The sequence below is a fragment of the Bombus fervidus genome, chromosome 8, assembly GCF_041682495.2.
Source record: "Bombus fervidus isolate BK054 chromosome 8, iyBomFerv1, whole genome shotgun sequence".
NCBI lineage: Eukaryota > Metazoa > Arthropoda > Insecta > Hymenoptera > Apidae > Bombus > Bombus fervidus.
In genome coordinates this window covers 361,821-386,928 of record NC_091524.1, presented here as the reverse complement: position 1 = coordinate 386,928, position 25,108 = coordinate 361,821, and the positions used below count along the sequence as shown (strand labels likewise).

The window sequence follows — 25,108 nt, the reverse complement described above, 5'->3', positions numbered from 1 at the left end:
AAAATTTGATCAATGTTTATTCAACATAAAATTAATTTTGTATTAAAAATATCTTCAAAGTAGAATTCCAGCGGTTACCATACGGATATGTATACATATCTAAATCAAGCTACTCCGGATGTTGATTTTATACTTGTTCACAAAAGATCTTAAAGTCATTGAAATTCACAAAGTACACCGTTTTCTAAATAATTATTGTAGGTAATTACAAAGAAATTTTATTCTATATTAAAGTATCTCATATTTCTTTAAAGCGAAATAAATATATACATAAATCAATTAGAAAGGAACTACGCTTTATATCAGAAATCCAATTCAAAATAATCAAATATACTTCACGTGTTTTCATAAATACTATACATGACTAATCTTTTAAATCACCGATATATAAACATAACAATAATGATATTGAAAAAAATAATAATAAGACACGTAAAAATTAAATAGAAATAACGATGTATTACGCATAATAAAATTAACAAAAGATAATAGAATCGTTAGCTCACAATTTTTGGAAAAAGAAATTCAAACCGTTTTTGATGCATTTCGTATTTAATGTAAAAATGTAGTATTTTACTGATACTGCATTCCATAATACAATCATTGATAGTGTGACGTATAGATAAAAATTACAGGAAATTTATTTAAACGACGTAGAGAATCAAGAATATAAACATTATGTGTAGATGTATGCGTCTTTTACGCATGTTTAGTAGGAATGACACGTTTAAAGAGGAATGTTTAGATTATGACTTGTCGAAAGTTATTTTTTCCAAATTACTGAGTAGGATATGCATTCTGTACAATACAATACAATACGATAGAACCTTATTTATATACCTGCAGATTACGGTCGCGTCGTATCAACGATACGAACAAGAGTTAATGCTGAGCCTTTATTATCCGAACTACAATCGAGAGTAATTTCAATTTTATTGGATCGCCCGGAAAATTCGTTCCGATTCTTAAGGAATTTGGTCGACATGAAAGATCATATTGAAAAGTTTTTCGCCGAAAAACCTGAGAGGTTGTGGAAGGATGGAATATTCAAGTTGCGTGAAAAATGGAGAAAGGTTGTGAAACAAAATGGCACTTGTATAGTCCCATAAATGTATATCAAATCGGAATCGAAATGTAAATTGGAACGAACTTCCCAGGCGACCCAATACATACATGTACAATCAAATATTCTTATAACGAATATACTAATATATATCATTATCTGTTTTTATCCAAAATACTTTCAGAGATTTAGAGATTTTAATATTTGAAGAAGAATATTACGTATATAATAAGAAGAATTGGAGTGAGTGCTTTAGATATAGTGAGCCATTATTTTAGGAACTACATATTCGGCTATTCGAAATGCCTTGTCCCCAATCCATACAGATAAACGAGGTTCTACTCCATTCTACTATTGACAAATCGCCCGTTTACGTGTTGACCTTCGATACTAGTTTAGTTAACCTTTCCGCCCTAATTACCCTATAATTTGGCGTGAAAATTACTGTTTTCGTACTTGGAACATCCATAAACATCTGGACATTTTGGTCAATTTGTAAATAGCATTTGCATTTCAACAAAGTGTACAAATTAATGATGAATGATTATTTTCTCATGGAATTAGAATTATCAGACTAATCATTAAATCAAATTTAATGTTCATCTTAAAAGATGTACATAAGAACAATATATTTTACTATTTACTATATGTATTTCTACTTGCTGCTATACATATATTCACATTTAAATATCATTATCTGCATTAATGTCGGACTGTCTGCTATTCGTTATCTTAATTGATCGAATTGTCTACCATTTAAAAAAAATTGATGTGACTTATGGTTCAAAAATGAAAGAACTGGAAAGAAAAAGCCTTGTCCACTTAAATATTTCAAGATATAATCTTGATGCTTCGTCATACATGGAATATATCGTTCCTCGTTCATACATTTCGAACACTAAACATGTTTATGTGTAAATATTCTTTCAAAAACTATTTCCATTACTTTGATATTATTATTGTATTACAAAAGATTTTTAGATAATGACACATTCTAATAATCAGAAATCAGACCTATCCACTATTCAATATCAATATTGTAAAAATTAATCTATTTTAGCTTGATACCGAATGAAAATTAATAGGTTCTATAAAAACAACATTTCTTATAAGATCCACAACTTCATGATTTAATTACATACAGTTCTTCTGCGATACGTTTACATTTGTAATGTACTTACATATACTTACTTGTGATGGCTCGATTCCTTCAAATATCAAAATAGTTATCTAAACTTGCAAGTTCCTGTTCCATGATTCGAAAACAGTTTGTAGATCGAATATTTGGCAAGTACAATGAATGAACTATTATTTCTTGTGAATAGACTGCGGATTTTTATGCATTTAACTATAGAAAATTAGAAAGTACAAAATTACACAGAATGCGTAATATTTGGTAGATAAAACAATTGATAGAAAATTTTCTATCGAGGTTTTATATTTAGAACGAACCTTGGGTATTAGATTTGATTCGAATTTATAAGTACCTTTTGAACTTCGCATTACTATCACTAATCACATGTTTCAGCATATCTCTACCGCTTTAAACGTTCTATACATTGAAATAACACAATATGTATACAATTCCGCAACAAACTTTAGAATAGGTCGTCAAAGAGTTAGTTACCAACATCCGGTCGTAGTAATAGCTTTTCAGCTCTGAAATGTCCGCTCCTCTGATCGCTATTGTCGTCTTAATGCGTCTTCATCAAAGTTGCTCTAACTCGTTATCCACTGACCTTTGCACGCGTTATGCTAATTGTAAGTATTCATTTGAGAGTTTCTTTTGGTAGTTTCTCTCGAGAATACTGTCGAATTTTTTTTTTTTTTTTTTATTTAATTTGTACTTTACGATTTGTCCAGCTGGACATTCGGTAAATTTTTCTAGCTTTACTGCTAACTAACATATAGATAGCTACTCCCAGCTATCTTCGAATTTTATTTTATTTCTTTAGTGAGGTCGATGGAGTGTTTTCTCTTTAGTCTTTATATGAGAGTTTTGCTCGCTTCAACAGCCAGCTGGTTTGGATGTGTCGTCGTTCTTTCTTTGTATTTTTTTACGTACCTGCCGATTTCTTCTTTAACCGTTGGTATTTTTAGGTCTTTGCGTATATCTTCGTTTTTGACGTACCATGGGGCGTTGACTATTGTTCTGAGTATCTTCGATTGTAGCGACTCTAGTTTATTTATGTAACATTGTGTGTCTATATTGCTGCTGTCCCCCATAGTGGTATTCCGTACGTCCAAATTGGTTTTATTATCGTCTTGTAAATTTTTAGTTTATTTTACATGCTGAGTTTAGAATTTCGACTAGTTAGCCAGTACATCTGTCTTCTTTTTATCCATATTTTGTCTATAATTAATTTAGTATGTTGCTTCCATGTAAGTTGTGTGCCTAAGTGGAGTCCTAGGTATTTAACTTGCCTTCTTTGTGTTATGTGCGTGCTATTCCATTGGATATTAGTAGTTTCCATTTTCGTAGTGTAAATGTAATATGGTTGCATTTACTCGGATTTACTTTTATTTGTTTTCCTTGTAGCCATTTTTCTATTTTTGTGATATGCTCTTGTAGTAGCGTGCCTGACTAATACGGTCGTGTCGTCCGCGAATGTCAATATTTTGCTGTTGTAGTTGTTGGTAGGTCGGCCATGTGTAGTGTGTATAATATTGGTCCTAAGATGCTTCCTTGCGGTACCCCTCTTCTCTTTAACTTCAGAATATATGTCCTTTATTTTTTCTACGAAGGTTCTGTTGCTTAGGTATAATTTGAGTAAGTGGTGGATTTGTTCCAGGAAATGTTTTTTGATTGTTTGTAAGAGGCTTTCATGGTTCACTTTGTCAAATGCTTTCTCGATGTCCACGAAGAGGGCTGTACAGTATTGTTTCTTTTCTATTGCTAGTAAAATTTCGTTTGACGAGCCTGTGCATTTCCTCGATCGTGGATTGTTTGTTTCTCAATCCAAATTGGTGATCTTATTGTCCAATTGTGTGCCCATTTGAGAGTACCTTGGTAAATTTCTACTCTCAGGCAGACAGCAGAAAACTCGCCGAGAGCTTAGTACTAACTAGAATTCCCAAAATCGTGCCCATTTTAAATTCTTAATAGAGGAAGAAAAATTAATATCAGATCACCAATTTGGATTCAGAAACAAACACTCAAGTCAAAATAGTTAACAGATCGCTTGCCACCAGCAAACTATCTTTCACCTCACAGCTTGGCAATTTCGAGTTGTCAACTATCGATTTTCTAAACATTCACTCAAGCACTCTGTTCGAGGTCCCCATCGATGCCTCATCCTACTCGTAAATTATGGTAAGGCTAAATAACGACGAGTTATAGCCCATAATATCGTTAAGAAAATGTGTTGTCGCTGATATACTTTTGAAATAAAACAACAATAATAATGAATATCTCAGAGCTGATTTTCTGGCGTGAAAAACTTAATACTTTCCTACATGGAACAAAGGAAAACATCGGCCAATGCATAAAGACATATTGATATGTATGACTTTACAATATTTAAAAAAAACTTAATTGGCCTCTTTAGTTTCGACTTGTTTCAAAAGTTTCTTTTTTCTTTTCTGTGCATATTTCCTAACTTTGCCTAACTAATAACCTAACCTAACATTTCCTAACTTTAAAAGAGAGCAACAGTAGTGCGTTACATTTATATGGGAATCGATTCCTTATAATTTTAAAAACTTACCTACTATTATTAATGTTTGTTTTATATAATTCACTCTGAATGTATAAATATCAATAGAACTCATTTTTCATATTTTAATTTTACATATGAAAATCTCGCGAAAAAATGGCCTTGAGAAAAAATTCCTTCCATCGTTACATTTATCTCTTCACATAAGAGGCAGACATTTAGTTGATCTCATTTAATTAAGACACGTTACATATGTAGTAAATACAATAGTAAGTAGTAAAATATATTATTACCATACCTTTTAATGGATAATCTAAATTTATAGTTTGCTAATTCATTCATTATTAATTTGTACAATTCACAAATCGGTATACTATTCTGATACTAACTACTGGCAAAGTTATCGTCAAGACATTTTATTTAGCGTACTGAAATATTAGAAAAGAATAAACTAAATAGACCGATTAACATGAAATCTTATCATCTAAACGAGTTAATTTATGTAACAATATTTCCTCTAAAGATCAATCTTCTCTTCTTCGTCGTACCACTTATCATACCGCATACTGTTTTTAGCAGTTTTCTTATCTACGGAACGATTCTGATATCTCAACACGACTTGAAGAAATAAACACAGAGAAGTTGAATCATTTGAAAAAAAAAAATGTTTCGCAACCCATGCTATTTGACTGCTATTCTTTGCATAATTAACATCACTAACTAATATAATAATATTATTATACGATATATTATAGAAAATAACTTACAATCTTCTTAATTTCTCTTGATATTCACGGTGTAATGTAAAAAAACGCTTCCTCCTCGTTAAACTTTCACCGATGTTGAACGAGACAGCCGTAAATGACTTGACAGCGATCGACCATTTGTCTTCGAGCTTGCTTGAGCTGTATCTTTGACCATTGTAGTTATCGGAAAAGTAGGCAGCACCCGATAACCCAAGATTATCATTTTCATTATCGGACAATCAGCATACAAACATGGAACCATGACAGCTTTGTGATAACGGATGGCCATCACTTGTATCTAATTGTTGAAAGTCAAAAGTCGATGGGAGGAGATACAACTCATGTAATATTTCATTTAACTTTATTTATCGGGAACTATTATAGATTTAATTAATTTGAATACTTCTGCGAATTCACTGCACGTACACAGAAAGTTTGCTCAAAAAACTTTTCAGTCAATTTATTAACAAGATACGCAGTTCCTAGTCATCAAAATAGCAATGTATTTAGAATTTCTCTTTTTTAATTACAATATTGGGAAAACCTGTATAGAAGTTTACGGATCATCTTTATCTTCGTATTAATTGAAAAAAACTGGCGACTATTTCCACCAGGTCCAAGTGTGCGTCAGCAAAAATTTATTACAAAACACGTACACTGCAATAAATTATTAAGTTTCTTGTGTTTTCAAGCGTTCCAATTTTACTCGACAATTTTAGAAAATGTATTGCATGCAGTATTTTAGTAATGAGTAGATAAGTTACATAAAGAAATATATAAATAGTACCTATTTGCTTTATATCTCAAAACTTGTTAATGATCATTTCTTTCTGCGCATTTAATTGTAAAATCATGTTCGTGTGTTTTGGAACATTGTCATACGAAGCAAAATCATCATGTAAAATATCGTCTACTGAAAAAACTACCTTCTACTTTTTAATACATATGTGTTGCTATCTTTAAACGTTTGATAATAACGATTAAAATATAAAAATCGATGAACGAAAGCAGTTAAAGAAATAAATCAATAAACTTAGAAAAAATAATAACGAAAATGACATTTGAGTACATCATCACGAGAAATATGGTATAAGTCACTTAAATGAAGATAGTGTGCTTCGTACTATGCAGTGCATAACATGTGATGAGTATATATGTACTGACTGTGGATCCAAAGGACTTGACGATTTCTAATATTACCGTCGTTAGTTTAGATCAGAGGCAATATCATATACTGTTACGCCGTATAAAGCGGCCAACAAGTCAGCCCTTATTACTTGACTGTCAACGGCCCTCATACAGTTATTCTGACCTTCTACAGACCCAAGGACCCACCATATACTCTAACGATAGTTTAATGTCTAACGTATATAGATGGGTCAATTGGTCTGCACTAAAATTACGGGACGTAGAGTCCCAAAAAGTACTTTACGTTTACAGCGGGCTATTCATCACTACCTGGAATTTATTACGTGCTGGTAACAATCACGAATAAAACAGGTATCTGTCATACGGAAAGAGCGGATGTGTATACAAAGAAAAAAGGGACTTCATCCCAAAAAACAATATCATCCACTACCTAAGACGGTAGAAAGTCTCCCACTCCTGAGATGGCGAAAGAACGAACTGTGAGTCGAGTCTAGGCCAGTCTGTGCCACACATCTCCCGGGTTCCTTTGGCTCTTCAAGCCCTCGCGACAGTCAAGTCAACTGTTCGTACGATAATCGGGCATCATATTAACTCTACGTTCCGTCTAAGTAATCAAATTCACCGACTTCGCTTGTGTATGAGAGTGTGTATCCGTGCAAAATAGAAATAAATATATATATTAATAAAACTGTAGACTACAGTTTTATTCCAACTGCACTACCCCTATTATCCCAAAAGAAATACGGGGATCGACCTGCTCGTGGTGTCGATTGATACAATCGTAACGGGAATTTACGACTCCCGTTGACGCGCCTCCTCGTGAATGCGTCTCCCCGCGACTGGCCGAATTTACATATACTACTGTAAGAGAAATTAAATCCTCCCAACCCTAGAAGGACAGCCTTTTACTTGTTGTTAGACTACAAAAGATCATGTGTAACGGGTCTCTTGTGTCCGGCGCTTGTACATCATAAATTTGCAGCAAGCATCAAAGAATTTTTCTTCGGATCGCACCTTCGCGAAGAGCCTTCTTTCGAGAGCAAGGAAAGTCTTCGCCTGTCTTCATCAATGAACGATCGCCGTTTGAACGGAATCACTCATTTATCAACCACGTAGAACATATTATTGTATTCGCCTTTCGTACACTTCGTCTAACCAATATATATGGAACAATATATATACATATCTATATGTCGGAGATGAAAGGACAACGGGGCCACCCGTTGGAATTACTTGGAAAAACCTCAATAGCATTCACAGAATAACCCAGACACAGCCATTCGAAACTTGAGACAATGAGCTTGGGCTCGAGGCGACGACCGGTCTCCGAGTGTAGCCACGACCTCGAGATGAACGTTCCACCTAATAGAGATACGAAGTTACATAGCTTTCCTTTAAAGAATTGGCCGTACCGGCACTTGACAATGAAACATTCCAGCGGCCACACACAAACCCCATTCTTTGGGTAAGATGGTCGCCAGATGCCGACGCATCATTCGGTTTTTTTTTTTTTTATTTGTTTTATTAAATTTTTACAATTTGTCCAGAAGGACATTTGGTAAAATGTTATAGCTTAGAGAATAAAAGAATAAAAAATAAAAAAATAAAAAAAATAAATAAAATATAGCATGTGGATGGTTACCCCCAGCGGGGTTCCATCTTCTAGCTTTCCTATTGCATCTCTATTTCGAGGTCTGCGGGATGCTTCCTCTTCAGTCTTCTTTCTATTTTGGTTTTATTTGTTTCAGCAGCCAGCTGGTTTGGGTGTGCTGCAAGTCTTTCTTTGTACTTTTTTGCGTATCTAGCGATTTCCTCTTTGACTGTTGGAATTTTTAGATCTTTTCGTAGGTCTTCATTTCTGACGTACCATGGAGCGTTAACTATTGTCCTTAAAATTTTTGCTTGCTCTATTTCTATTTTGCTTATGTGACTCATTGCTGCCGTCCCCCATAATGGGACTCCGTATGTCCAGATTGGTTTGATTATTGTTTTGTATATATTTAGTTTATTCATTGTGCTTAATTTAGATTTTCCATTGATTAACCAGTACATCTGCTTCCTTTTTGCACTTATTCTGTTTATTATTGATTTTATATGGTGCTTCCATGTAAGGCGTGTGTCTAAATTTATTCCCAGATATTTGACTTGCTTTGTTTGTGCTATGTGGGCGCCGTTCAGTTGAATATCTGGTGTTTTTCCTTTTCTAAGTGTAAATGTTATGTGGTTGCACTTGCTGGTGTTCACTTTTATTTGTTTGTTTTGCAGCCATTTTTCTATTTTTGTAGTGTGTTCTTGTAGTAGTGCGGCGGCCGTTTCTAGATTTGCATGCCTCACTAGTATGGCCGTATCGTCCGCAAACGTCAGTGTTTTACTGTTGACAGTTGTTGGTATATCTGCCGTGTATAGTGTGTATAATATTGGTCCTAAGACACTTCCTTGTGGTACTCCTGCCTTGATGTCCTTAATTTCAGAGTATGCATCATTTATTTTTACTACAAAGGTTCTGTTGTTTAAGTAAGATTTGAGTAGTTTGTAGATTTGTTCTGGAAATTGCTTTTTAATTGTTTGAAGAAGTTTTTCATGGTTAACTTTGTCGAATGCTTTTTCGATATCCATAAAGAGTGCTGTGCAGTATTGTTTTGTTTCAAGCGACTGTAAGATTTCATTGACGAGTCTATGCATTTGTTCTATTGTGGAGTGTTTATTCCTGAATCCAAATTGATGGTTCGGTATTAGTTTTTCTTTTTCTATTGTTGGTTTTAAGCGGTTATATATTATTTTCTCTAATAATTTGGAAAACGCAGGTAGTAATGATATCGGCCTGTAGGATGCAGTTAGATGTGGGTTTTTGTTTGGTTTGGGTAACATCACTATCTGTGCTATTTTCCATAGTGTAGGAAAGTACTGTATTCTTAGAATTGCGTTAAATATTATCGTTGTTAGTCTTATTGCCTTTGGGGGAAGGTTTTTTAAGATTTTCCCATTGATCAAGTCAAATCCTGGTGCTTTACTTGTCTTTGTTGCCTCAATTAAGTTTTTAACTTCTTGCGCTGTTGTGCTGAGTATGGTGCAGCGTTTATCAGTTGTGTTGCTGGCATTTTCCACTTCTTCATTTGTTTGCCATCCAGGGATGCTGTTATTAATTTCATACGGCGAAAATATATTTTGTAGGTGCTTTGAGAATTCTTCTGCCTGTTCTTCGTTGGTTCTGGCCCATGTGTTGTCCATTTTTCTGATTGCTGGGATTGTTTTTACTGTTTTCTTAATTTTGTTAGTAACTTTCCATAGGGAGTAGTCGGTATTCTCATGCGCGGATAGTGATTCGATGAATTTTGAGAATTCGTTATTATGATGTTCCCTTATTTTATTCTTTAGTTCCTTTGCAAGTTTATTTAGGTTTTTTTTGTTTTCTCGTGTTCTCTGTTTTTGCCATTTTGCTTTCGCTTTTCTTTTTTCCCTGATTTTGTCTGGGATGTCCTGCGGAATAATTTTTGATTGCCTGCTATTTGTTTCATAGGTGGTGGTTGCCCACGCTGCTTCCTGTATTATTTCTGTCAAAGTTGCTACTGCCTGCTCAATGTGTTCAGGTGTTTTCAACGGGATATTGCAGTTGATTTTGTTTTCGATCAGCTCTTTGAAAGTTTGCCAGTTGGTGGTTTTATTGCAAAGCGACTCTGACTTGTTATAAAGTAGTGGTTTGCTTGTATATTCTATTATAATTGGTGTATGGTCGGAGTTAAGCTCGAGGCTGGTTGCTATTTTTAATTTGCTTACATTTAGCCCTTTTGTTACTGCAAAATCCAACAGGTCAGGTATTTTATTGGGGTCTGTCGGCCAGTACGTTGGTTTTCCTGTAGATAGTACGTTGAGGTTGCTGCTTCTAATGTATTTTTCCAATGTTCTACCTCTCGGCGTGCTAATTCTCGAACCCCATAATGTGTGCTTTGCATTAAAGTCTCCTGCCGCTATATATTTGTCGCCTAAGGATTGGAAGTACTCTTCCCATTTTTTAAGTGTCATTTTGTGTCTCGGAGGTACATATACTGCTGACATCTGGAAGTAATTGTCATTGGTTTGTATTGTGACAGTGGTTGCTTGTAGGTGTTCTTGATTTGTTTGACTATGTAAGTGATGCTTGATGTCATTTTTTATTATTACTGCAGTTCCTCCATGTGCTTTACCTGAGGGATGTTTGGTATCGTATATGGTGTAGTACGGTATTTTCATGTAGTTTTTTAGGGTGAAATGTGTTTCTGAGACAAGTAGTATATCAATATTATTTTTATACAAAAATATTTTTGTTTCGTGGGCTCGCTGTTGCAAGCCATTGGAGTTCCAGACTGCTATTTTCAAAATGTCCATCTCTATTTTTTACTTAGCAAGTTAGTGAGTAGTTGTAACATGATTGTTGTTTGTTGTGCTTGTTGTCTTAGTATTGTGTTTAGATCACTTACCATTTTTCCTAACATTTCCATACCTTTAATGGATTGTTTGAGCATTTCTTTGATGTCTGTAACGTCTTCGATGTTATTGTTTTCATTCTGATTGTTTGTAAGCGTTGGTTTGCTAATGTTTTTAGTTACTTGTGCGTAGCTTCGTTTACCTTGGGGATCTATGTTTCTGCTTATAGCGTTTAGTTCGTGTTGTGCTTTCAATGTTGTTTCATTATCCGTTATACTTTGTTGTGGTTGATGGTCATTGTGTGATCTGTTGCGAAGTGGAGGAAACAGTTTACGTTGTATTTGTTTCCTTATTTCACATCCTTTGTAGCTGGCTGGGTGGTTTCCGTTACAATTATAGCATTTAACTTCTTCTATTTTTCCTGTGTATGGGCAATGTATTGTTAGGTGATTTTTTGCACATTTAACACATGCCGGGCTTCTGTTGCAATAATTTTTTGTGTGTCCGTATTGTTGACACCGCATGCATTGTGGTATATCTTTTTTGTAGCATGGTGGTTCCACTGTTACAATTGTATTTAGTATTTTTTTGATTTCATAGATTTCCTTGTTATTGGTTCTGGGTTCCAGTTCTATTAAGAATAATGGCAATGGTTGCTTCGTATCGTATCTTGTCATATTGTTTATTGCTCTTGTTTCATGGCCAATTTTTCCTAATTCTTCACTTAATTTTTTTGTGTTAGTTTTTGGATGTAAACCTCTTATAACTATTTTATAGCTCCTTTCTGTTTTGAGTTGGTACGTGTGGTATATAGCGTTTTTTTCCTTTAGTTCATTTATCACTTTCCTATAAACTTCTGGGGTGTTTGTTTGAATTTTTACTTGTTCTAATTTTGTTTGTTTTATTGTGTAGTTATCCTTCCCGACTATATTGTTTAGTAGATCAATAAGCGGGTCTATTATTTGGGCCTCAACAAATATTGGTGGTGGTTTTGATATGTAAGGTGTTTTAGTTGTGGTTTTGCTTGTCGGGTCATTGTCTATTTCTTCCGTTAGTGAGCTGAAGGAGTTTCTTAAAGGTAATTCTTGCAGCCATCGCTGCTTTCCTGTATCTGGGTTTCCTGCAGTATTTGTGCCTGGAATTATTTTACGTTTTTTGCTAGTCTTTGCTAGCTTCCAGTTTTCGTCCTGGTAACTTATTTTGTTGTCGTGTCTGCACTCCTCCTGTCTCCGCTGCTCTTCCATTTCTTCTATTTCCATATCATTTTGGTTGTTATTATTTTGCTGTTGTTGCTGTAAGCCTGGTAAATCTGACGACCCTTTTATGTAATATTTTTCTCCATTGGTTGCAATCTTGATCGTTGATATCTGCTGTTGCATTGTTTGTCACTATCACTATTCGTAACACTTCTCTGAATCACTTGACTGGAGCACACGTTTGCTTACACACATCTGTTCGCCTCGGTTGCCCGAGCGAGACTATATGTCGGAGATGAAAGGACAACGGGGTCACCCGTTGGAATTACTTGGAAAAACCTAAATAGCATTCACAGAATAACCCAGACACAGTCATTCGAAACTTGAGACAATGAGCTTAGGCTCGAGGCGACAACCGGTCGCCGAGCGTAGCCGCGGTCACGGGATGAACGTTCCACCTAACAGAGAAGTACCAATATTATGAGACACACGTTGTATTAACAATCAAACCCCGGGCAAGAGCAATGTCGCAGCTACGCGGGTCTGCCTAGCAACAGCAGCAGTTTTGTTGGTATCCCGGGCCAACGTTAAACAAAGCTAACGCAATCGTAAGGAGAGGAAAGTTTCCATCAGTCAATTATTCTTGTGATCTCCTTGGTGAATGACACATCGTCTAGAGAGCAATATAAAGAGCGTCATAGCGAGCGATACTTTTATGCATAGAAATTCTATTCTGAGTTTAATAAAGAGTGAGCCCGTGGACCGTGGATTCGCTATATCGAACCTAAGGTCATTGCCATTAGCGTCTAGTTACCGCGGTCACTGGTCGATCTTATTTCATCTGTATCCGTGATAATAAACGCTGTCTTGTTTGTGCAACAACAATGAACAACCCAGGCGAAGATTTTTTACACGCCCATAACCCAAGCCCCAACAACTCAAACCCGACATCAGAAGTGGGATCGTCGCTGTCTATAACGTTGGACCAGCTATGAGCTATGGCTATGGCTATGGCCATCATGAACCAATCAAGAGGACAAAGGGTGAGCGTGGAACCGAAGGAAGTATCCTTACCAGAATTTAATCCTGAAAACGCAGGCGCCGATCCAGCCGCATGGTGCTTAACCGCCAGTCGGCTCATGGAGGAACGGCCCATTAAAAATAACGAATTACTTCTCACCGTAAGCCGTGCGCTGAAGGGCACTGCCGCGCAGTGGCTCACGCATATACCGTTCGTCGCAGACTTCACTTGGGCAAAGTTTAAAGAACAATTCCTTGCGCGTTTCGGTGGGAAAGAGACGGCAACCTCAGCGTTAATGAAGATGCTGACCGAACCTCAGCTGGAGGGTGAATCTACGGGAGCCTATGGTATGCGTCTCCGCTTTCTCCTTGGAGCAAGGTGGGAACATTTAACAACAACTGAAATAGTCAACGCCGCCGTTCTTTATCACCTGAGTTTGCGCGACGAGCGTGTCGAGAAGATAGCGGTTACAAGCGACGTGAAGACTCTGGATCAATTTGCGGCGGAAATGAACGCTTTTCATTACGCGAAGAAGAGGCTGACGCCTTCGTCAAGAACTCCATCGGCAGGCCCCGAAGCAAAACGACGGAAGCTGTCCGACCCCCGGATTAAGTGTCATTATTGCGGAGTCCCCGGGCATAAAATAGCGGAGTGCCGTACGAGGATGAAGACCGGGAGACAGGAGACTACACGACGCCCGGAGAAAAGCCAACCAGCTGTATCATCCAAAGTGTCCTGTTTCAAGTGCCGTGAGGAGGGCCACATCGCGCCTAACTGCCCTTTACTGCGGAAAACAAACCGCGATTCTGATAACGAACGTCGAGTCAACTCCTGCGTGGTGGAGTCTCCAACGGGTAAACTAAGTCACCTGGGTGAGTCGTTTTCATTTTATTTCGATTCTGGAGCCGAATGTTCGCTAATTAGAGAGTCCATAGCTTCGAAATTTTCCGGCAAAAGAACGACCGATGTAGTAGTGATGAGAGGGATAGGAAACAATCGCATTAACTGTACATCGCAAGTTTCGTCCGTAGTGCGCATCAACGATTTTGCGTTGGAGATAACTTTCCATATCCTCGATGACAGCTATCTAGAGTGCGACATCATGATAGGCCGCGAGATCCTAAGCCAAGGTTTTAACATAGATATTTCTCGAAATATTCTCACTATTAGCAGGGCAAAGACCGTCAACAGTTGTAACAAAACCGTCGAAAACGAAATTGATATTAACACACTCGACACTGAGGCGCTCGGCGAGGATAGAGACCGATTGGTTTCTATTCTCGAAGAATTTAAGAGTTCGTTTATTACGGGGTTCCCGCGTAGACGTGTAAAGACGGGACAGTTGAAAATACGTTTGATCGACCCTAACATCACTGTACAAAGAAGTCCCTATAGACTAAGCGAGGCGGAGCGAGGCATAGTACGCGAGCGAATAGGCGAATTAATTAGAGTGGAAATCATAAGGCCTAGCAACTCACCGTTCGCGAGCCCTATACTACTCGTAAAGAAGAAGGACGGTTCAGATAGGTTGTGTGTGGATTTCCGGGAATTAAATAAAAATACGGTCGCGGACCGGTATCCCCTACCCCTTATTGCAGACCAAATCGCGAGATTACAAAAGGCGAAATACTTCGTTAGCCTGGACATGGCCAGCGGGTTTCATCGAATCCCCATTCACCCCAGTTCGACGGAGTACACAACGTTTGTCACTCCTAATGGTCAGTACGAGTACCTAACGATGCCGTTCGGATTGAAGAATGCACCGTCCGTTTTCCAGAAGGCCATTCTAAACGCCTTGGGCGACCTCGCATACTCTTACGTCGTCGTTTACCTAGATGACGTCTTAATTATTACCGAATCGGTAGACGAAGCCCTGGATAGATTGTACATCGTATTAAATACCCTCGTAAACGCCGGGTTCTCCTTCAATTTTTCCAAATGCTCTTTCCTAAAGACGTCGGTACTTTATCTCGGGTACGTGATCCACAACGGAGAGGTTCGCCCCAACCCTGGTAAAGTACAAGCTTTGACTTCTTTATCTGCACCAACAACTGTCACTCAACTTAGGCAATTCATAGGTTTAGCCTCCTACTTTAGAAAATTCATACCTAAATTTTCGCAAGTAATGAAACCGCTGTACGCGCTTACTTCCGGTAGTAAAAACTTAATTTGGACAGATAGGCACGAAAGTATAAGACAAAAAATAATTTCCGTCCTGACGAATGAGCCGGTGTTAGTAATATTCAACCCGAATTACCCGATCGAACTACATACGGACGCTAGTTCGGACGGATATGGGGCAATTTTAATGCACAAAATTGACGGCAAAAACCGGGTAGTAGAATACTATAGTAAAAGAACGAGTCCCGCGGAATCCAGGTATCAGAAATGAATTAGAGACGCTGGCAGTTGTAAACGCCATTAAGTACTTTCGCCACTATCTGCACGGACGGGAATTTCTTGTTGTTGCTGACTGCAATTCGTTGAAGGCAGCCAGCAATAAAGTGAATTTGAGTGACCGGGTTTATAGGTGGTGGGCCTATCTACAGACTTTTACGTTCGACATCATGTACCGAGAAGGTAAGCGCATGTCTCATGTAGATTTCTTCTCGCGTAACCCTGTCGACATCGACCCTACCTCTATTAGCGAGATCAAGGAAAAGAGGATTAATCTCGCCGAAATTTCAAAGGATTGGCTTCTAGCGGAACAGCGTCGCGATCCCCAAATCTCTGAAATCGTCAATAAATTGAAAAACGACGAGCTCGCGGAAGGCATCGCGAATACATACGAGCTACGATCCTAATAATAGCTACTAATAGCTAATATAGTAGCTAATAAATAATAATAAAGTAGCTAATAGCTACTAGCTAGGACTTTGGCTCACTTGATTGTTTAGGAATTCACGAATTTATAACATTTTACAACAGTAAATGACCTCATGCGCAAGGTCGTTAAATTGGTCTTAACAAACACGATCGTACTTACTAAAGAAAAGATATGTATAATAGTTCCATGCGACGATGAAAAAATATTTATGCCAGTACGATTAACATGCAGAGTGCCAAGAGTTGATATTGAATCTAAATGGTTTATGGAAAATGTTGTATGGTGTATGGTATATTAAAATTATTGCATTGCTCCATTGATCTATTATCGTTTGAAAGAAAATATTCTCTTTTCTTCCCAAAAAAAATATAATAAATAATTAATTTCTCTTTCTTAGGCAACTTACAATTAGTTTAATTATTATATGATTTTGTTATTCTCATACTTGTCTATCTCGGACAGATAAGCAGATATGAACTTTTCCATAGACCGTAAAATTAAAATAGGTTCTTGTAGCGCGAAACTCAATAGGTTCTTGTCTATGCTAGCGTGCAACTCAACAGGACAGGTTCATACTTTTATAGGTTCTTGTATATGCTTGCATGTGCCACCTTTAGCACTTGACCGTATGGTGCAGCACTAGTCCAGAAACAATCAGAATCATAAAAGTACACCCATTTCCTCTCTAATGATACGAATTTATATAATCGAAGTGCTTTTCTCATGTTCATGTTATAAAAAGTGACTCATAATTTAATTAAAAATGGCTACAAATCCCACAAACTCTTAAATACCTTTGAAAAAATTGTATTATAAAGAGAGAAGAAAATATATCATCTTTTACAATAGTTGTAGGTATCTTCATAATGTTATATCTCAAAATATGTGTACATAGAAATTATTATACATACATATACATATACAATGCAATTGTTTCATACAGAGTACCTCACTTGAATCGGATATTTAAACTATTTCTGTTGCTGTTAAAGATGAAAAGAGATGATTAAGGGCAATTTAAATAGATTTAAAGTACGCATTTGGACTCTTACAATTAAACCAATATTACTAGCCAAATATCATAAATTACAAATTAAAAATCTTTGGAGAAAAGAAAGATAAATTATCTCCTAATACAATTTTAAATGTGGAATAGTTTGTTCTTTATCACATAAGGAACAATTACTATTTCACATATAAATGTAAAAATACATAACAAAATTAAAGATTGAAAATTTTTGGGTTATTTCCTTATAAGATGCAATGTATTATTACCTTGATCATGATAAAAACGTGTCCCTAAAATCATTTTAAAGATTATTTGCTAATGACGAAATGCGTTGTTATATATCATATATATTAATTAATTATAATTATATATATTATTATATATTATATATATTAATATTAATTAATGGTAGAGTTACATACACGGCTTTCTATAGAAATTTATTGATCTGTCGAACATGTAACAAAATATGCTAATTTACTATTTTTATATTGTATCTATTTAAATTCATTTTACTTGTACAAGATCACTTCAATATTATGGTATATTCATTTATTGAATTTGTCTTGTTACTAACTAATAACATTGCATTATAAAGAAGCAAATATTATCAAATACACGCCTTAAAACCATTAAAGTTTTTAGCAAATTGTTTGTTACCTTTAATAGCAGAAAGAATAATTTGAATATTTAATTTAATTGAAATACCTTGTATAAACTTCACTATTCATAGTTGCAAATAAATTACATTACTTTTACAATTTAATAATTGCAAGTAATAACGTATTTGCTGATATATTTTTATGCTGATAAAATTGTATCACATTACAGATTATAATTATTGTGTATATAGTAAATTATAAATTCTTACAGATAAAATGGCCAAGTCGGACAATTTTAAAGATCATGTTAAGATAGCTGAAGAAAATATTGTCGTACGTATGTGCATTTATATTTATTGAATTTAAACTTATAGATATTAGTAATATTTACTTCATTTCATTTTCTCTGTTGTTAAAAACTGTAAAAAACTGATTTTGTTGCATTGCTATTACAATGTACATCTCAAAAGGCTTTGCTTTCCATTTTGTGTTAACACTCCTATTATGTTTCATTTATTCTGGTAACTGAACTATTATATGAAGTGTGGTGATGCTTTGAAAGAATACCTTGAACCTAGATTCGAGTGTCCTATTTGTTTAACTTGGCTGCGTGATCCAGTTTTAACATCTTGTGGTCATAAATTTTGTTCGCAATGTATATACACTTGGCTTCAGTAAGTTATATTTCAAGATGTTATAAAGTAACATGCATAAATATGTATATATACATATAACATATTATATTTATATTTTACATTTATGAATCCAATTTTTATATTTTAGAAAAGAAGGTGCTTGTTGTCCAGTTGATAGTAAAAGTTTAAAATCTGAAAATGATTTATTCAGAGATTTATATACAAGCAGAGAGATATCACAACAACGTATACCTTGTCTCTACCAACAATTTGGCTGTGAGATTAAAATGTCCCCAATGGATATGGAAGCACATATAAATGGATGCTCGTATAAAAGAAGTCTGGCAGATTCACAAACTGTCTATTGTTCCTTTAAGAATGTTGGTTGCATGAAAACTTTTCATACTGAAGAGGATTTACATGCACATTTAGAAGGAAATATAAATATCCATTTAATTGTTAGTTTATTTTATTTAATACAATCATATTTTGTTACAATATAGTAATGACTTTCCATCTATGTCATAGATGATCCTGAACATATTAACACAACTATCTGTTTCAAAAAATAACGTTAATGCTATAGCTGCAGAATCTAAATTATGGGATCCTCCACCAAAAAATACAACTTCTATAGAAAAAAATGAACCACCATTAGAATGGCAACACTTATTAAAGTAAATTCTTTTTGCATGCTATTGTATAAAAAATTTCTATAGGACATGTTAAATACTTTATTGTAATTAAATATATTATCCTCTATTAGGAATTTATATGAAAGGATAGTGGTGCTGGAACAAGAAAACAAGGAACTATCTATAACCATTTCTAATTACAAAACTCAACTCACAACTTTGCAAACTTCTTTACGATTTAGCCAGGAAGAAATATCTTTACGTAGTTGTAATGGAGTTTATATTTGGAGATTACATTGTTTTCATGAGAAACTTGAAACCATGATGAATGATTCGTTAAAAATGTTTTATAGTCCTGGCTTTTATACGAGCCCTAATGGTTACAAGATTTGTGCTAGAATTAATATATCTTCTAAAGATCCTGAATCTTTGTCACTCCTTCTGCATATAATGAAGTCAGAAAATGATGATGGTCTAGATTGGCCATTCAATGGAACAATGTACTTTGTTTTGGTTCACCCAGATAATCGGAAGAAAGATATACGAGAAATAACTTCATCAAGACCAGATCTTGAAGCATTTAGAAAACCAATATGTGAACTCAATAAGCGCAGTTTTGGTTATACAGAATTTGTGCGAATACGAGATTTACCTGATTTTTTGGAAAATGATTGTTTAATTTTCAGGATAGAAGTTCATGTTTATGATAAATTTAAAATATCAATATAATTCAAAAATGTTCGTGACATCGGTTTTTTTCCTTGTCTAAAATTAGAGCCGTTTTTAAGAAATTTACTAGAAATTTCCATCCTTATGTTAATATAACAAGTAAAAATTCATAAGAAACATTTAAGTATATGGAATGTCTAATTAACATAACAATATGTTAAGTATTATAATGATATTCATATTATGTATTGTAATACATTTTATAAAATTATACAATCATTCAGATAACAATTCTTTAAAACTTCGATTTGGCACAAATGCGTATCATTTAACCTGGAACTTGAATAATATAACACATTCAGGTGCATTTTTATAGAACCAGCGATTCCACTCATTGAATGAATTATGACTCATTGTCAAATAGAAGACAAAATGGCAAAGTAACTCAGAGTGTAAATTACGTTAAAAACGCTCAATTTTAGATGCAGGTAACTCTTGAACCGCTACATTCCTGAAGTTAAAGGTCGAAAACTAATAAATGACACAAAAAAGACTATAATTTTGTGTTTCCTAAAGTAAAGTTTCAATCCGAAACGCATCCATTCGGAATCATATAAATTTGCATTGTTATCGAAAAGTACGCACTTGATTCAATTGAATGTCTTAAAGTTGTACTGAAAAGAAACGTATTTATTTTAATGTAAAAATCTGTTGCCTTTTTATGCATGTGAAATATTATGCGTGTTTTGTAAGGAACTGTAATCCGTCCTGTAATGTGATCAAAATTAATTATATTTGTCTATAAATATTTAATTGAAATAAAACTTTTAATTCACATATATATATATATATATGTATTATGCTTAAAATATTTTTCCTTGAGATTTCGGAAACATATAACAATATATTTTAGATACATACATACAGTAGCGGACATATACCTTTAAATATACCAATTAATTAAAAATTTAGTAATCTTATAGGACTGTTCCGTACTCCCCAACGTCGATAACTTTTGAATATGTTATAAAAATTAACCTTGTGAATTTTCCCTTATGCACATAACCACCGGTCCCGTTTAATTTCCAAGCATTCGTAAAGAACTGCTGATATCACTACAGTAAATACAGTATATACATGGTATTATATGCGCCAATTTGGTCGCCGGCCGTTTATCTTCTGTTTGTAACCGAAGTTTGAACGGGCGTAAAAATCCTGTGCACAATGTATATGAGAGGCTGCAAGAAATGTCTATTTCAATTAAATTCAATTAAAAATAAATATAATCAATGTATTAATTTTATGATTAGAATAAATTTTCCAATCCGACCGCCTCGTGGCGTCCGACAATACTTATCAATATCTCAAAACGCATAAAATAATAATGATTACTTTATCTCGTAAAATAATATCAATTATTCATTTGCCTATTATTTTTATGATTAATTTGTTATTATTATATGCAAACGACATAAAATGATATTAAAATAGATTTGAAGATCTACCCCAAACCCAATACATTGATGATTTTCATCTTAACACGTTGACACCGACGCCGATATTCATGGTTTTCTCCGTAGGGCGGCGCCCAAATTCACTGTCTGCTTCGTGGGACGGCGGTGGGTCATATTAGACTGTTCGACACGACCGCAATTGACCTCAATTTATAGCAAAATTACAAAGGCTATACGATTCCTGTTGGGTTCAATAAATTCCGTGGACTTCAACTAATATATTGATATACAATAGTTTGTTAATATCAATTTGCATATATCTATAAATGTTAAGTAAAGCTAACGCGACCAGCTTTGGCCCTAATTTTGTACTCTTTTCGATTTTTCTCAAAAAGTAGAGGTCTGACGCGAATTATGACCATTGCACGCAATTCTGTGAACATTTTTCTATAAGAAACGTTCATAGCGCAAATCAACAAAGTTTTCAATTCCGTACAGCAAAAAAGAATAGTCATGTATGTCCGTCGGATAACAACGGCGCGGGTAAGGAACATGCACGACGAAAATCGTGTTAAGTTACGTAAAATAGACTGACAAAAGGCCAGTATGTATGCTAGCTACTTCTAAAAATCTTTAGGTGTGTTCTACTATTTATTATAGCTACTTCTATAGGTGTGTTATTGTTCAGGGGGAAAATAGTAAATTAAAGCCAGACATTATCTTTTTTTTTTTTTTTTTCTTATAATAATTCTAAAAAGGGGATGGATCTATCCGATTAGATGGCATCCTATTATAGTTGTTTGCGCAGAACCATAAAATGACATAAAAAATTGTAATGGAATTAATATGTGAGACTTGCCTCGTAAATGCGTGGTATGTACATAGAAGATGGGGTACTAAAAGTATCAAAATTTTAAAATTTCGTGAAGAAATTATTTATCACCTTTTAAATATTAGTGAATCCCCACCAGAGAAGAGATGCTAAGTAAAAATGAAGTACTGCCCACATTTTCTGCAGTCGTACCAAGGGCCCGCGAGCAAAACGAAACGGCGGTGTAAAGAAAGTTGTAAACGCATTTCTAGAAAAAAAGGTAAAAAGTATGCCGCGAAAAGAACCAAAAAAATAACATATTGTGATTGTTGTAAGAGCCAGCCGGCACTCCGCCTAACTTGTTTTAAAAAATTGCATGATGAAAGGAAATAATTATGTTAAGTTTAAAATATTGAATTGATATGTTTTTACTATTGTATGTCTACTTATAATGTTGAGATAAGATAATATAAACCTATTTTATACCTATTTTGTGAAATATATGTGTGACCTATCGCCGCCCCTCGGGACAGACACGTCTGACCCACCGGTGGGTCGCGCCGGCGCCAACGTTTTAAGTGAATTATAATAAACATTTGTTGCATCCTCGGATGTATACATTGTGCACGGGTTCTTTATATTCGTCGGACTCACAGTTACAAACAGAAGATAAGCGGCAACCAAACTGACGTATGCGGTCAAATAGATGTACAATTACAAGCAGAAATACACTACAGTGGTACCTGCAGTTTTCTGCAAATGTCTCGGAAGTTTCTGAAGTCGAGTCTATAATTATATGTATAGCAAAAAGTTGTTCAAACTCTAAAAAGCTGTACGACATAGTGAAAAATCATCAATTTTTATACGAAGTGTATAATGTATAGTCTTAGAGTATTCATCATTTTTATGGCATTTCCAATAACTTTACGAAAAGATTGCTTTTTCAATAAAGAGTCTAGGTTACCTTGATTTTTGCAAATGGTATTATGTACGAGTCCCAAAAAGTAATATCTGCTTTGAAATAACAACAATAAAAATGCATTTTAAAAAGATTTTTTGATTTGTAACTTTAGTATACATACTACTATACATTTATCGTAACATTATACGAGTTTTTGTATATCTTCATCAGACGATTCCGCCGCTAGTTCCCATAATCATCGTCTTACGCAATCCTTTAAATCATCGTGTCTTGTGAAACATTATTGACCAAATAACTCTTTAAGTTTTGCAAAAAACTGGAATAAAATCGCAGATTCGTTCTTGAGCTCTTCTGTAATGATCACGTATAGTTTCTCTGTCCCTATTAAAGTAGTCCCTATAAATTATTGATTAGTCACTATTAAAAAATTATTTTATGAAACAAATGAAATTATGTAGTAAATAAATTCAACAATAATAATATACCGTTTTGCATAGTATGCTATAATGGACAAGTAGGACACTAACTTTAGATAATACCTTTTTTTATCTTATCTTAAGATATTTACAATCAATTCCTTTTAAGAATTTGCTGTCTTTATTTCGTGGCATATAGTAACAAGTTGAATCCTGTCGTAATGATTTATTGTACTTATGTTCAAAAAAGGAAATTTGCCAGATCTAGCAGATTATGTCATTTTAATCTGAACACACGGTTTTTGGGATATGTTAACTCTGCAGCTAGTAACTTTTTGTGCCTTGTTATTTGCTTAACGTTTAACATGACGTTTGCTGTATCTAGTTATCTATAGTTATCTAGTTATCTAGTGTATCTTCGTTGGTTATATATCAACGGGTGTTACATATGATTTGTAAAATTTTCAATTGATTGGAATCTTTGTTGTATTTCAATATTTGATTTGCTTGCTGGTACGTTCGTACTGATCATCTGATATATCAGCACTTTATTTTCAAGTTCTCATTTGAAATATCTTCGTATCAACCAATATATCTTCTTTACTTTTATTTTGAGCTTATTGCGTTTAGTTTCTTTGCGCTTTTTCTATGTCAATCTTCTGTTTAATGTCATTTCGAGATATTTAACTAACAATTCGAGGAAACGTCCACACCACTGGATTTAACTGGACGATATGTGCCTTTACATAGGGTGAAGGCAAGATGGCTTCGATTTATTTTCATTGATATATATAGGGTTATCTACTAGGGTTATCTATATATGAAATTGACAACAGTGTAACATATGCGCTTACTACACAGTCAAATATCGCTCGCCATCTATGAGTTGTTGCTAGAAGTACAATTAGGCAAGAATACAGAGCGGTTTTGTTACTTTAAATATGACGTCACAATAAGGAGACACGATGATAATCAGTGAAAAAGTGAGCCGTTTTCGCCCGACGATTTCATGCCCCTGCGCGCGCTCGAAGCTTCGAAGTAAACAAGCGTACTTTATTCTTATATATAACTTAATTCTTTTTTTTATAACTGATATTTTGGGTTATGCTTACCTGAAATTTAATGACAATGTTTTTTTTTATTTAGAATTGTATTCAGTTGCTAGAGTTATTAGCGAATTACGATGAAATTATCCACATTCTTATAAACATCGAGATTAGTAATTTTCATTTTTAACATATTAAACATCTTCTCCTACCGCCATTACCTTATTTTAGGTCGTTCTACTGTGAATACGACGAATGTAAAAATAAGAAACAAATGGAGTAATTGAGATACAACAAGACACTTCATAAAATTCATATTTAGAGCAGTTCAAAAGAATTGAAATTAATTTAATCCTCGTGCTACAGTGCCTGAGTTTCTTCGGACTACTTGGCAAACGACATTAGTTAATGTTAGAGCGATAGAAAGCCGAACGTATCATTAAATGACAAATGTACCATCAGTATTCAATTCAATCGTAGAATATCATATTCAAACTAACCTACACATTTTCTTCTATGCAGCTAACTGAACCGTCCTCCTTTCGCATCTATAGTCATATTCGGTATCAACAATTCAACTAAAAAAACGTTATATCGATGAAATAAAAAATATATAGAAGCTTTATTTTTCTTATTTTGGCCATTTATAAATAACTGCGTTCTCGTTGGAACAATTTACGCGGCACACCGGGGCCTGCTTCGATCGATCAGTTTCATCCCTAACATACACAGCTTCTGTCGTTTACCGACTAGTCCAAAGCTTAGGCACTCTGTACACTCGGTGCACTGTAACACGAGGATGAATTAATTTCTACTTTTTTAAATTGATTTGTTAAATATGAATCGTATG

General features: G+C 34.8%; 2 protein-coding genes and 1 long non-coding RNA gene across 7 annotated transcripts in view; 1 reads left to right on the top strand and 2 right to left on the bottom strand.

Moving 5' to 3' along the window:
* Znt77c (Zinc transporter 77C) overlaps positions 1 to 5,631 on the bottom strand; it is a 30,779-nt gene extending 25,148 nt beyond the window's left edge. Inside the window, exon 1 of the mRNA XM_072009078.1 lies at positions 5,487 to 5,631. The gene's annotated coding sequence lies outside the window, so the exon portion shown is untranslated. The remainder of the gene's footprint in view (positions 1 to 5,486) is intronic.
* A 10,893-nt stretch (positions 5,632 to 16,524) lies between these two features.
* LOC139990135 (TNF receptor-associated factor 6) lies at positions 16,525 to 20,448 on the top strand. 2 transcript variants are annotated; one of them, XM_072009081.1, is made up of 6 exons: positions 16,525 to 16,727; positions 17,942 to 18,003; positions 18,214 to 18,344; positions 18,454 to 18,763; positions 18,834 to 18,982; positions 19,072 to 20,448. In XM_072009081.1, the coding sequence occupies exons 2-6, from the start codon at positions 17,947 to 17,949 to the stop codon at positions 19,667 to 19,669; spliced, it is 1,245 nt and encodes a 414-aa protein (XP_071865182.1). In that variant the 5' UTR covers positions 16,525 to 16,727; positions 17,942 to 17,946; the 3' UTR covers positions 19,670 to 20,448. The 2 variants fall into 2 exon arrangements, with proteins under 2 accessions (XP_071865182.1, XP_071865181.1); XM_072009080.1 differs by lacking the exon at positions 16,525 to 16,727 and adding an exon at positions 16,734 to 16,910.
* A 1,289-nt stretch (positions 20,449 to 21,737) lies between these two features.
* Positions 21,738 to 24,821, bottom strand: LOC139990138 (uncharacterized). 4 transcript variants are annotated; one of them, XR_011800495.1, is made up of 3 exons: positions 23,282 to 24,820; positions 22,839 to 23,192; positions 21,738 to 22,648 (listed from the first exon to the last, which is right to left on the bottom strand). It is a non-coding gene; the product is annotated as an uncharacterized lncRNA (long non-coding RNA). The 4 variants fall into 4 exon arrangements; XR_011800496.1 differs by lacking the exon at positions 21,738 to 22,648 and having other exon boundaries at positions 22,914 to 23,192; positions 23,282 to 23,952; positions 24,067 to 24,821; XR_011800494.1 differs by lacking the exon at positions 21,738 to 22,648 and having other exon boundaries at positions 22,914 to 23,192; positions 23,282 to 24,243; positions 24,325 to 24,821.
* Between the last annotated feature and the right edge of the window lie 287 nt (positions 24,822 to 25,108).

Bases quoted from the DNA above. Each gene is read 5' to 3' on its own strand.
- LOC139990135 (XM_072009081.1), top strand. From the start codon at position 17,947: ATGGCCAAGTCGGACAATTTTAAAGATCATGTTAAGATAGCTGAAGAA. The intron at 18,764-18,833 runs GTTAGTTTATTT...TCTATGTCATAG, and splicing joins ATATAAATATCCATTTAATT to ATGATCCTGAACATATTAAC. The intron at 18,983-19,071 runs GTAAATTCTTTT...ATCCTCTATTAG, and splicing joins GAATGGCAACACTTATTAAA to GAATTTATATGAAAGGATAG.